This window comes from Heptranchias perlo, chromosome 11 (genome assembly GCF_035084215.1).
Source record: "Heptranchias perlo isolate sHepPer1 chromosome 11, sHepPer1.hap1, whole genome shotgun sequence".
NCBI classification, from domain to species: Eukaryota; Metazoa; Chordata; class Chondrichthyes; order Hexanchiformes; family Hexanchidae; genus Heptranchias; species Heptranchias perlo.
In genome coordinates, this window is record NC_090335.1 from 68,247,951 (window position 1) to 68,261,837 (window position 13,887).

The 13,887-nt window shown below is 43.9% G+C and overlaps 1 protein-coding gene across 2 annotated transcripts in view; it reads left to right on the forward strand.

Annotated features, from left to right (window-relative positions):
- Window positions 1-13,887, forward strand: part of LOC137327470 (interferon-induced GTP-binding protein Mx3-like) — a 42,713-nt gene that overhangs the window by 9,572 nt on the left and 19,254 nt on the right. The window contains exons 2-7 of one of the 2 annotated variants that reach the window (XM_067993323.1): window positions 1,323-1,541; window positions 2,349-2,544; window positions 3,713-3,850; window positions 5,535-5,689; window positions 9,173-9,311; window positions 13,159-13,357. In XM_067993323.1, coding sequence (XP_067849424.1) covers window positions 1,323-1,541; window positions 2,349-2,544; window positions 3,713-3,850; window positions 5,535-5,689; window positions 9,173-9,311; window positions 13,159-13,357 — 1,046 coding nt within the window. The remainder of the gene's footprint in view (window positions 1-1,322; window positions 1,542-2,348; window positions 2,545-3,712; window positions 3,851-5,534; window positions 5,690-9,172; window positions 9,312-13,158; window positions 13,358-13,887) is intronic. The other variant, XM_067993324.1, reaches the window with a different exon arrangement.

Genomic DNA, 13,887 nt, shown 5'->3' on the forward strand with positions numbered 1-13,887 from the left:
TGATGATGATGTGATGATGATGATGGGGATGATGGATGTGATGATGTGAGGTTGATGTGATGGGATGATGTGATGATGTTGAGGGATGAGATGATGTTGGATGATGATGGATGTTGATGATGATGATGGTGATGATGATGATGATGATGTGATGTGATGATGATGGGGATGATGGTGGTTGTGATGTTGATGATGATGATGATGGGGATGATGATTGATGGTGATGTGTGTGATGATGATGTGGGTGATGATGGTTGATGTGTGTTGGGGATGATGGATGTTGTGTGATGATGTGATGTGTGATGATGATGTGATGATTTGATGTGTGATGATGTGGGGATGTTGATGGATGTGTGATGGTGATGATGGTGATGTGTGTTGATGTGATGTTGATGGGTGATGATGATGGATGATGATGATGGATGGTTGTGTGGGTGTTGATGTTGGGTGTGTTGTGGGTGTGTGATTGATGTTTGTGTGTGGTTGTTGATGATGATGTGGAGTGTTGGTTGTGATGTGATGATGATGATGATGGGGATGATGATGATGATGATGATGATGATGATGATGATGGGGATGATGATGATGATGATGATGATGGGGATGCAAGCCAGCTATTGGACATATGGACAGAAATTCCGACATGCATTACATTTATCCAATGCGCAAAGTCATGTACTCACTATGGCTGTGGGGCAAATGTAACACATGAAGGATTTCTAGACTGGGAACACAGGGCTAGAGAAGACAGATATAAAGTTAACAAGCCTCTGGTAAGACTAAACATTACAAGAATATCCCCCACCCGCCCCCCCCAACCCACCCCACAGAATAGTGGATATGTACGACAGACTTCCAGCAAAAGAGCTCGATGCCATTCCTGAAAAAAACAAGGAGCTGGATAAATATCTGATTGGGGTTGGAGGTTACAGGGCTAAGTTGTAGCCTGAGACGGTCGGGTACCCTGCGGGACACAGTACTGGGCCAGATTTTCTAAGTTCCTGCAGCAATGGCCGTACAGGAGTCCACCTGATTTCCATTAAATCTTTGACACCGCATGTTCCTCAATACGCTGTGCCCAGATGATCCAATACGTTCAGGGACAGGAACATGAAAAGTTGCCCTAATGGTTCTTGTGCTACTGGGTACAGGGGTGGGTGGGGTAGGAGTTTGAAGATATCCGTGGAAAACAGCAGGTCAGACCAAAATAGTGGAAATTTGGGCTGGGGTTTTGCTTGATGACCTCTCAGAGTTGATTACTGTTTATGTGGAGCTACAAAATCACTTTTTATCCCCCCCCCCCCACCCCCCCCCATCATCAGGAAGGAAAGGCGCTTGCATATTTGGTGCAGACAAATAGTACAATTCAGCCGCAGTTGGTACCAGCTGAAGCAACCAACAGTCTGAGTGAGGTGCCGATCAGTAACGGAGGTGTGGCTAACTCCAAGGGGCCTGGCTGTAATAAGGAGATCTGGATGTCCGCATTTGGCGTGACGGAAACCCACAATCAAAAGAGGGAACAGAAAAGTATTTCAGTTAAGGCAAGTGACTTTGCTTTGTAAAAGTAACGTTGAGTCTTCCCCCTCCCCCACCCCACTTTTCTCCCTTCCTCTCTCGAAGGCGTTGACTCGCACTAGGGTATGTTCCACGGTACCTCGCCCAAGTGGGCATAAGAAAGTAAATGAAAGAAAGAACTTGCATTTATATAGTGCCTTTCAGGATATCCCAAAGTGCTTTACAGCCAATTAAGTACTTTTTGAAGTGTAGTCACTGTTGTAACGTAGGAAACTTGGCAACCAATTTGCACACAGCAAGATCCCACAAACAGCAATGAGATAAATGACCAGATAATCTGTTTTAATGATAGTGGGCTGAGGGGAAAATATTGGCCAGGACACCAGGGAGAACCCACCTGCTCTTCTTCGATTAGTGCCCATGGGATCTTTTACATCCACCTGAGATGGCGGACATTTCTTAATGTCGCCAACAGTAATATCTAGGCTTCAGTTACCGCAGCACTGTGGTTAGTTTTACAATGGGATAATAGATTTTTATTGTTGCAGATCACCATGTATAAAGGGAAAGGGGCTTGTACTGTTTGTCCTTAGGAGCAGAAAAAGTCATTGGGGTGGTCTCAGGCCATCATGGCAATCCCTAGACAGATACTGGGTGAGCTTGAAGAGAAATATCAGGTGGTGTGCTTTGCAGCACTGCAGTCCCGGTCATAGTGTTCATGAAAGAGCAGAAATGCTATTTCTATTCCTAGCCTGGGAACCCTGTTGAAATGTTACTTTAACAAAAGGTATTGTATTTATTTGTTTGATGTTCTCTCTTTCTTTCCCCCTCAGAAAATGGATACCCCCATAATGTACAATCACTATGAACAGAAGGTACGACCTTGCATTGATCTCATTGACTCGCTGAGAGCATTTGGTGTGCATAAGGATCTGGGGCTGCCGGCCATCGCTGTGATCGGAGACCAGAGTTCCGGGAAGAGCTCCGTCCTGGAGGCACTGTCCGGGGTGTCACTTCCCAGAGGGAGCGGTAAGAGAACGTCGGAACCAGCTCGTCTGTATATCCATCCATCCATCCAGCCGTCTGTCCTATGATACCATTAAACTCCATAACAACCATTGACTGTTCATCTTCCCATCTAATTGTTCAAGATCACAAAAAACTGATCCAAGGAAATTATTCACTCTGCTGACTGGTTCAAATACCCAACACATTTAAAAATTAAGAAGTTAGGAATACGAATCTAAGTTGGGTGAATCGTTTTCACCCAAAGGGTAACAGACTTGTAGAATGGTTACCAGGGAAGGTCTTTTGCTGCAGCCAGTATAAATACGTTCAAGAGGCAGGTGGATGTGTTTCTGGAGAGAGAAAGAATTGGTGGAAATGGTGAGAAGGCAAGTAGGTGGGGTTGATATGTGAGAAAAGTTACCTTTCCTTAAATATCCTTGGGGTAGAAATTTGTCTCAGGCAGTATCACATGGGCCTCCCGCTCTGCGCCCCACCCGCTCTGCGCCCCGCCCGCTATGTGCCCCGCCCCACATTCGGTCCCATTGACTTCAATGAGATACAACAGGTGCCCCGTGCGATGCAGCCCTCTCTGTTACTGTCCAAGATGGATTTCTACCCCCTTATGTTCTGGGCAGTGGTCTTTCAGACAAGAATCCTGAAGGAGAATCAATACGTAAAGTTAGGATTCCTTCTGTAACTTCACTCAATTCCCCAAGCTTTTGACATTCTATAGGTGGGAGGGGAAGTACTTACCAGAACCCTCTGTCCACTATCCTCCTTTAAAAGAATGTACTATTACTGGAGAATGTATTTATGGAGATAACTGCTATAAATAATAAAGATTGGTTAAGCGTGCAATGTGCTCACACTGTTAGATGAGTTACTGGCAGCTATTTACTCAATTATTTACAAAAATATTTCTGTAAAAACCCCAATTAAAGGACAGCTCCATTATTTACTATCATCCTCATTACTTGGAACAGGTTCAAAAGGTGCCAACTCTAGCTCTACAGTCAATTTAAGATAAAACTCCGATGCCTAGAGAGGAAGATTATATTCTATAGACTGTTGTTTATTGCACTGGTTTGTTCTAACCGTGTCTCTCAAAAATAAGCAGACCCACATCCACGTGTTGATCCGAGTTGCTCAGTTTCTTTTTAGCCATCAGCATTGTTTTACTGTGTGACAGGTATTGTGACAAGATGCCCACTGGAACTGAAGCTCAAACAAATCAACAAAGAGAATGTTTGGAAGGGGAGAATAAGCTACATGAGTTATTCAAAGGAACTCAAAAATGCAGCTGAGGTGGAACAAGAAATTCACAAAGGTTTGTCCAAAGAGTGTTTTGTCTAGTAAGCATTGGTATATAAGATATGTATTGTGGATTAATGATGGATCTCCATGTTGAATAGTTTGAGACTTAACCTACTGTAGCACAGTGAGGATTAGTTTGAGGAAGCTCATTAACAATTTCATGTGCCAAATAAGCCCCAGATGCTGATCTAGTGTTTATGCTCCAAAGTGGCATTTTATCAATCTTCCTAAATTTGGCATATAAATTATATTCAAAAGTGTAATTAATGGATGACAAAGCCACCATTTTGATTAAGAGGCCAACATCTACTTGCACGAGAAGCATGTTTCCTCTCTGGTTTCAATAACATCTTTTGTTTCAAGAGAAAAAATATTACATTACGTCTTGATATATTTGTCCCTTTTGAGACATGAGCCCTTTTATCAAGTGCATCCTACAACTGCCAATTCCCAATTCAAGTGGCCTTTCCATAATTATAGTCAATGATGCTGTTTAAGAAAGAATGCAGACAGAAAATAAGGTATACAGATTTCTTGTATTTTAAACAGCCACCAGATGGTGGAGATCCTGAAAGAATGGGATCAACCAGACGAGGGCTTTGTTGATCCAAACCTATCTTATGACCCACAGAGATATGAATTACAGACAGGAAAAAACCTCCTGTTTCATCCAGCCTGTCCCACACAATTGTGATGCTTTGTGCATCACAATATATACACTATCCACCCCACCCGAAACCATGTGATCTCCTGGGTGAGGTGAAAACCCAGGCCAATTTGGGAAAAAGAATCTGGGAAATTCCTCTCCAACCCCCTTAGTCCAGGAGATCACTCTGTCCCTGATAATTCTATGTATTACATTACCTACCTTGTGTACGAGGTGCTCTCCACCCCAGCCAGAAACAGGTCCTGCTCTTGCTTGAAGGAATTCACGAATAGGTGTCCAGCGCACGAGCCGGCAGCCTGTTCCACAGGTCCACTATTCTCTGGGAAAAGAACCACCTCCTAATATCCAACCTAGTTCTAGCTTTATATAACTTGAAATTGTGACCCTTCGTCCTCCCTAATCTAATTTTGTTGAAACAAGCTATCTACACAAACACAATCTATACCCTTCATCTTATAAACTTCGATCAAATCATCCCCTAAGTCTACGCTTCTCTAAAGTGTAGAGTCCCAGTACTTTGAGCCTATCTTGACAACCAGGATGCTTCAAACTGGGAATTAGTCTAGTGGCCCTCCTCTGCACCTTTTCCAAAGCCTCAATATCACCTACCAGGGGAGGAGACCAAAACTGGACACAGTTTTCTAACTGAGGCCTAACCAACATCTTGTGACATCAAAACCACTTATGACTGAGACACTTGAGGTCCGTAACAAACATTTGGGCTTTGGATGAATTTAACATCTCAGCTACCAAATTATGTATTGAAGTGTAGTCCCGCACATATCTATTCCATATTTCCTGATAGATCCTGTCAATTCTTAGTGACATCAGTAGAGGCGACCAGTTGGGTGATTGGCAGAGGATGAGTTCAAGGCATCAGCTAGGTGTAAATAGCTGAGGAAGATATTGTAATGAGCATCATGCACAATATATTCGGGCCTGCTTCCCTTTTTAAGTTGTACCAACGATTCAGTACCCAAGTTAGTGTGTCTGATCATTGTGTCTAATCCCGTTACTGATGTCTTTCCAGCCCAGAACACAATTGCGGGACAAGGAGTGGGAATCAGCCATGAATTAATCAGTCTCCAAATTGAATCCACCAATGTCCCTGATCTGACTCTCATAGACTTGCCAGGAATCGCCAGAGTAGCAGTTGGCAACCAGCCAATTAATATCGGAGATCAGGTACAAAGAGCTCGGTTAACATGTCCTCTTTTTGATTTGCTAAACATGAAGGGCGCTAAATTGGGCTGTGTAACGCCCGTTGTTTCGGCGCTACACAGCCTCTCCGACATCCAGGATGGCGTCTTGGATGCGCACGCATATTTCCAGCGTGACGTGCGCCAGACGCCACCTTGGTATAGGAGTTAGCGCAGGTGCAGATAACGAATGCTGGAATCATGTAAAGTAGGGAGAAAATGGCTTCAATCAATGTGCAACGCTGATTTAAATTGTTAGACACCATTTTGGGACTTAACGCTCAACTCAATGCACAGTCTTAACCCCAACCATCTGAACGTGTCTTAGAGTGCCTGGAGGAACCCCCACCAGCACTATGTAAAGGGCCCATGCAGGATTTACAGGTTAGTGGCTGGAATATTGCTTCTGGCTGCTGAGACATTTGTAACTGTGTTTGGAGGCCTCCTACATTTGAATACGAGGACGCGGGGACATAGCCTAACACTTAGAGCCAGGATGTGCAGGAGTGAAGTTAGGAAATGCTTCTATACGCAAAGGGTGGAAGAAGATTGGAACGCTCTTCTACAGTTGATGCTGGCTCACTTGTGAATGTTAAATCTGAGATTGATAGATTTCTGTGAACAAAGGGTATTAAGGGATATGGGGCTAAGGCAGGTATATGAAGTTAGGTCATGGGTCCACCATGATGTCATTGAATGGCGGAACAGGCTCGATGGGCTAAATGCCGCTGCCTCTTGATATGTGCCACCTTCTCCTGCAAGAAAACGGGACGTGTGTCTGGGTGATGTGCCTTTGGATAGCTGCCAATGTGTGTGGCCTGTGAGTGGCTTGCAACAGTGGTAATGTGTAAAGGTGAGAGGAAGCATCTGATTGGAAGAGTTGAGTACTGATGGAAAGAGTTTATTGGTATGTGGGTGATGGGGGGTGTAGTGCGTGGTGCAGTTGGTAGGAGACACCACTTGACAGTCACTCACCTTGACCACTCATGTCAAAGCATTGAACTTCTTCCTGCACTGCATCCATGTTCGTGATGCTGTGCGCCTGGCATTGACTTCGTCCCCCGCTGCCTCCCATTGCCTTTTGAGTATATGTCTGGAGGGCCTCTTGCCCCCCACCACCCCCCGCGGATATAGGATGTCCCTCCTTCTGTCCACCTCTTGCACCAAGGTCTCTAGTGCATCAGCAGAGAACCTTGGTGCATGCACTCTCACAGGCCTGGTACCAACTCAGATCGGCAGATTGGTGGGGTTTGGTGTGCAGATTGGAGGATGTGGGATTTAGTAGTGCGCAACCTTTGTTCAATGTTTTAACATAACTCATCAGTGTGTAAACATAGGGATGGGACCTGCAGCTGTGTTTTACGTGTGCGATGTCTGATCTCCGTTCAGACTCCGTGCAGACAGTAGACTGTTATTTTCAGCAAATAACAGGTACCAGCTACCTTTAAGAGAATGAGCTCACTGGTGGTGGAAAGTGTGAATTGCATTGATTCCACATGCAAGGCCAGGTAAGTCCTCGGGTGGGTTGAAACTTGCGTCCTGCCTGCACAGGGGCCATTGGGCGTGGGGTAATAGCACATCACGCTACCTACACCCAAAAATGGCCCCTATCCAATTTTTCCCCCGAAATATTTTACATCAACAACTTGCATTTATAAAGTGCCTTTGACATAGGAAAACGTCCCAAGGACAATCTCAACCACAAATTACTATCATTTATTTTGAAGGTACAAATACCTGCCATTTGTGAATCAGATAGAAAAATTAACCCCAATAAAACATAGAAAGGAGGAGAAATGAATTAGCTGCAGTCACAAGGTTTCTGTTTATTGAATTACATTTAGGAACATAGGAACAGGAGTAGGCCATTCAGCCCCTCGAGCCCGCTCCGCCGTGTGATCTGTGATCTAACTCCATATACCTGCCTTTGGCCCATATCCCTTAATACCTTGGGTTGGCAAAAAGCTGTCTATATCTATATAGATATCTATATCTATATAGATAGCTTTCCATTGAGGTGGCAGTTATTGAATATTCTTTAAAAAAAATACATCAGACAATAATACAGACGACATCAAGTATCGATTTATTGTAAGAATACTTGGGATTTCCCCCACACTGTTTTACAGTGTGGGGGGTATATTATTGCAGTGGCTATCTTACAGGGGCTAGTAATCCAGAGGCCTGGACTAATAATCTTGAGAATGTGAGTTCAAATCCCAACATGGCATCTTGAGAATTTCAATTCCGTTTATATAAATAAAAAGCTAGTATCAGTAAAAGTGACTGTGAAGCTGTCGGATTGTTGTAAAAAAAAACGACTGGTCCATTAGGGAAGGAATCATGACATGGCTTAAAAATCCAGGGACAGCCCTAACATATTGTTGGTTTGAGGGTCTCTTAACTCTATTGGTGGCACAGACCTTAATACTGCAACATGGTCGACATCGGCCAAGTGAGATTTACGATCAAGAAAAGTGAGACTGGTGGCAAAGCCTTTTAAATATGTGGAGCTACGTTTATTTTTCGGAGTGAGATGTATCAAAATAGGTGACATTTTTAATCTAAAATAACCGAGTCTCATTCCGAATGCTTGTTGGCTGATGCAGTAAGAAAATAAAGCCCACCACATCTCTTCAGTGCAGAGACTGAAGCTCAAAGTCTGGGCTGACACTCCAGTGCAGTACTGAGGGAGCGTTGCATTTCTGGAGATGCCATCTTGCGGGTGAGATGTAAAAGATCACATGGCGCTATTTCAAAGTAGAGCAGGAGAGTTCTCCCCGGTGTTCTGACCAATATGTGTCTGTCAAATAACACCACTAAAGCATGATGTGGAGATGCCGGTGATGGACTGGGGTGGACAAATGTAAGGAGTCTTACAACACCAGGTTATAGTCCAACAGTTTTATTTGAAATCACAAGCTTTCGGAGGCTTCCTCCTTCATCACCTGACGAAGGAGGAAGCCTCTGAAAGCTTGTGATTTCAAATAAAGCTGTTGGACTATAACCTGGTGTTGTAAGACTCCTTACATTTGACCACTAAAACAGATTACCTGGTCATTATCACATTGCTGTTTGTGGGACCTTGCCGTGCGCAAATTGGCTGCCGCATTTCCAACATTACAACAGTGACCACACTTCAAAAGTACTTCAGTGGGACATCTTGAGCTTGTGAAAGGCATCTATATAAATGCTTCACATTTACTGAGACTCACTAGCAAATACAGCACCAATTTTCCAGACCAAAGCAATTTACAAGAATAGTTACATTATCTCTACAAATACTTCAAAATAGCATTGAAATGCTCCTGGGCTTACTTTTCTGAACAGTGAACCGTATTCTCCGCAAAAAGAAAGTTACAGTTGCTTTGTTGTCCATTGCGCTTGTATGTGGGTTTGGTTATCACTGAATATGTTGTCACCAACCTTTCTTTGATTCTGCAGCCATGTGATCTGTGTTTTATTTCAGATTAAGAAACTCATTAAGTCATTTATTCTGAGACAAGAAACAATTAACCTTGTAGTTGTGCCTTGCAACGTTGACATAGCAACCACAGAAGCTCTGAAAATGGCCCAGGAAGTGGACCCTTCTGGAGAGAGAACTCTGGGTAATTATATATCAACTAAGGAGAAAGAAACTAAGAGGCGTCCCACTAAAGGGAAAAATCTTAACCTTTATTTGTGCAAAAAGAAGACCCAGAAATGCTGCGGGAAGAATGTTCATTGTCAAACAATCATGTCCCGTGTAGTGCATGAGCATCATGATCATGCAGTATATGACCACCATGTCCCGTGCAGTATATGACCATCATGTCCCGTGCAGTATATGAGCATCATGATCATGCAGTATATGACCACCATGTCCCGTGCAGTATATGACCATCATGTCCCGTGCAGTATATGAGCATCATGATCATGCAGTATATGACCACCATGTCCCGTGCAGTATATGACCATCATGTCCCGTGCAGTATATGACCATCATGTCCCGTGCAGTACATGAGCATCATGATCATGCAGTATATGACCACCATGTCCCGTGCAGTATATGAGCATCATGTCCCGCGCAGTATATGAGCATCATGTCTCGTGCAGTATATGACCATCATGTCCCGTGCAGTATATGAGCATCATGTCCCGTGCAGTATATGAGCATCATGATCATGCAGTATATGACCATCGTGTCCCGTGCAGTATATGAGCATCATGTCCCATAAGAATATAAGAAATAGGAGCAGAAGTAGGCCAATCGGCCCCTCGAGCCTGCTCCGCCATTCAATAAGATCATGGCTGATCTGATCCTAATCTCAAATCTAAATTCATGTCCAATTTCCTGCCCGCTCCCCGTAACCCCTAATTCCCTTTACTTCTAGGAAACTGTCTATTTCTGTTTTAAATTTATTTAATGATGTAGCTTCCACAGCTTCCTGGGGCAGCAAATTCCACAGACCTACTACCCTCTGAGTGAAGAAGTTTCTCCTCATCTCAGTTTTGAAAGAGCAGCCCCTAATTCTAAGATTATGCCCCCTAGTTCTAGTCCCGTGCAGTATATGAGCATCATGATCATGAAGTATATGACCATCATGTCCCGTGCAGTATATGACCATCATGATCATGCAGTATATGAGCATCATGAACATGAAGTATATGACCATCATGTCCCGTGCAGTATATGACCATCATGATCATGCAGTATATGAACATCATGAACATGAAGTATATGACCATCATGTCCCGCGCATTACATGAGCATCATGATCATGCAGTATATGAACATCATGAACATGAAGTATATGACCATCATGTCCCATGTAGTGCATGAGCATCATGTCCCACGCAGTATATGAGCATCATGTCCTGTGCAGTATATGAGCATCATGTCCCGTGCAGTATATGAGCATCATGTCCCGTGCAGTATATGAGCATCATGATCATGCAGTATATGACCATCATGTCCCGTGCAGTATATGAGCATCATGATCATGCAGTATATGACCATCATGTCCCGTGCAGTATATGACCATCATGTCCCGTGCAGTATATGAGCATCATGATCATGCAGTATATGACCACCATGTCCCATGCAGTATATGAGCATCATGTCCCGTGCAGTATATGACCATCATGTCCCGTGCAGTATATGAGCATCATGATCATGCAGTATATGACCACCATGTCCCGTGCAGTATATGACCACCATGTCCTGTGCAGTATATGAACATCATGTCTCGTGCAGTATATGACCACCATGTCCCGTGCAGTATATGACCACCATGTCCTGTGCAGTATATGACCATCATGTCTCGTGCAGTATATGACCACCATGTCCTGTGCAGTATATGACCATCATGTCTCATGCAGTATATGACCACCATGTCCCGTGCAGTATATGAGCATCATGATCATGCAGTATATGACCACCATGTCCCGTGCAGTATATGACCACCATGTCCCATGCAGTATATGAGCATCATGAGCATGCAGTATATGACCATCATGTCCCGTGCAGTATATGACCATCATGTCCTGTGCAGTATATGATCACCATGTCCCGTGCAGTATATGAGCATCATGATCATGCAGTATATGACCACCATGTCCCGTGCAGTATATGAGCATCATGATCATGCAGTATATGACCACCATGTCTCGTGCAGTATATGACCATCATGTCCTGTGCAGTATATGATCACCATGTCCCGTGCAGTATATGACCATCATGATCATGCAGTATATGACCATCATGTCCTGTGCAGTATATGACCATCATGATCATGCAGTATATGACCATCATGTCCCACGCAGTATATGACCATCATGTCCCACGCAGTACATGAGCATCATGATCATGCAGTATATGAGCATCATGTCCTGTGCAGTATATGAGCATCATGATCATGCAGTATATGACCATCATGTCCCGTGTAGTATATGAGCATCATGTCCCGTGCAGTATATGACCATCATGTCCCGTGCAGTATATGAGCATCATGATCATGCAGTACATGAGCACCATGTCCCGCGCAGTACATGAGCACCATGTCCCGCGCAGTACATGAGCACCATGTCCCGCGCAGTACATGAGCACCATGTCCCGCGCAGTACATGAGTGTCTCCAGTTCTATTCCCCACCTGATATTTATCCAGCTCCTTTTTGGAGGAGTTGAGTAATAAATGCTTTGCTGCAGCGGTGCGGGGACTGTAGGTTCTTTCTGCATGAGTGAGTTAAGATGGCCTGAATGGCTTCTTCATCCATATCTTGTGACACAGCCGCACTTACTTTTGTTAACGTGTTTGCTCTGGAAGACTGTTAGATATGACCGTCCGGTAATATGTGCTTGTCTCAGGTGGTGGGATGAGTTGTACAGAAAGGTAACACATTGAAGCAGCATGTTGCTGTGCCAATTGGGTGTGCCAAAGGAGAAGAATTTTTTTCTTGAACCTGTGACTTTCCTCATGTTTTATTTCTAATCTCTGATCGTGCAGTGGCTGACTAGGGACACGTGAGAGTGATTAGGTTAAAACACAACGGCCCTGACAATCGTCGGAAGCTCGGCCGAGAACCAGTGTGACCCGGTGCCAGCCTAATGTTGAGGTTTCCTGGATGGTCTTCAGGGAGCAGAATCTCTGTCCACCCCCTACAAGGCCGTCGACATAAAGGAGGAACTGGCCTGGGGACAGGGGGCTCTGAATGTCAGAGTTCCCAGGCCCCGGGCCGCCTTAAGGACCTAGTGCATGGGTGGCACCTTTTTAGGCATGGAAATGAGTTTTCAATTCTCCTCTTCAGGACTCTCCAACCCCTTTAAGTGCCTGGCTGCCTCTTATGATATTGTAGCGGCAGTCCCACCAGAACGTTGCACCCTCGCACCATTAGGCTCACTCTTAATGGCGGAGACAGCACTGGGAGCCTGCCCTGCAGAACAAATAACCCCCATCCCAGGGAAACGGGTCAGGGTTTCAGCAGGTGTGGAGGGGTAGGCAGAAGTCCTGTCCCACCAGTACAAGGAAAATTCAGCCCTAGGTGTACCTGCTAACCAATTGACAATTGTAGGGCCCACCAAAAGGTCCAGGTTGTGTTCATGGCCAGCACAGAAACAGGCCATTCGGCCCAACAGGTCTATGCTGATGTTTATGCTCCATATGAGCTGCCTCCCACCCCTATTCTCACCCAATCAGCATAACCTTCTATTCGTTTCTCCCTCACGTGTTTATCTAGCTTCCCCTTAAATGCATCTGTGCAATTCGCAGCAACTATTCCTTGTGGTAGCGAGTTCCACCTTCTTTGTGTTTTTATCCATTTCCCCCCCTTCTCCTCAAAGCCGATCTTGAGACTTCATCAGCAGCAGGTCAATTCCATTGCCTTTCCTTGAGAACAGAGAAATGTGTAGTCTTCAATTGTTTAAAAAGGAATGACACAGCACAGTGACTTTATTCTGTCTTTATTTTAAATCTTAGGCATTTTAACGAAACCTGACCTGGTTGATAAAGGAACAGAGGCTAATGTGGTTGACATTATACGGAACATAGTAGTGGAGCTAAGGAAAGGTTATATGATTGTCAAGTGCCGTGGCCAAAAGGACATCAATGACCAATTGACACTGGATGATGCAATCATGAGAGAGAAGGCGTTTTTTGAAGATCATGAACATTTTAAGTAAAGTGTGAAGACTTTCTTCAAATTAATTTCCTCCTGTTTTCCTTTCTAACTCTTCAACTTTTGTCCCTCTATTTACTTACAGTCCTTTTCACACTTCCTTGCTATGATTTTATATTTTACATGCAATTTTCACGTGTTAAACTTTTTTTTTAATCTCATTAATATCAGAATACTACACAAGGCAAGTTTGGTTCCACTACATATATTGCTCTAAAAACATTGAAATATTCAATGATTTTTGAGGTCAAAAGTGTGGAATAGTTCAAGACTGGAAGCATATTAACAGGTTAGGATTTAGTCATACTAAGCCAATATGAACATTTGAGGAAATTTATTAAGAATAACCTAAAGTGACTTAAGGGATATGTTACTCATCCAGAAATTTAGCCAAAGATCTGAGTCTCTCATTGGTGAAGTGTGGCAGTCGCATACTTCGAAACAAGTCCTAAGAGCAGAAGAAAAGTGTCATCACTGATAGTCAACCAACAGTTGACAAATTGACATTAATGAACATGTGATAAATGTGG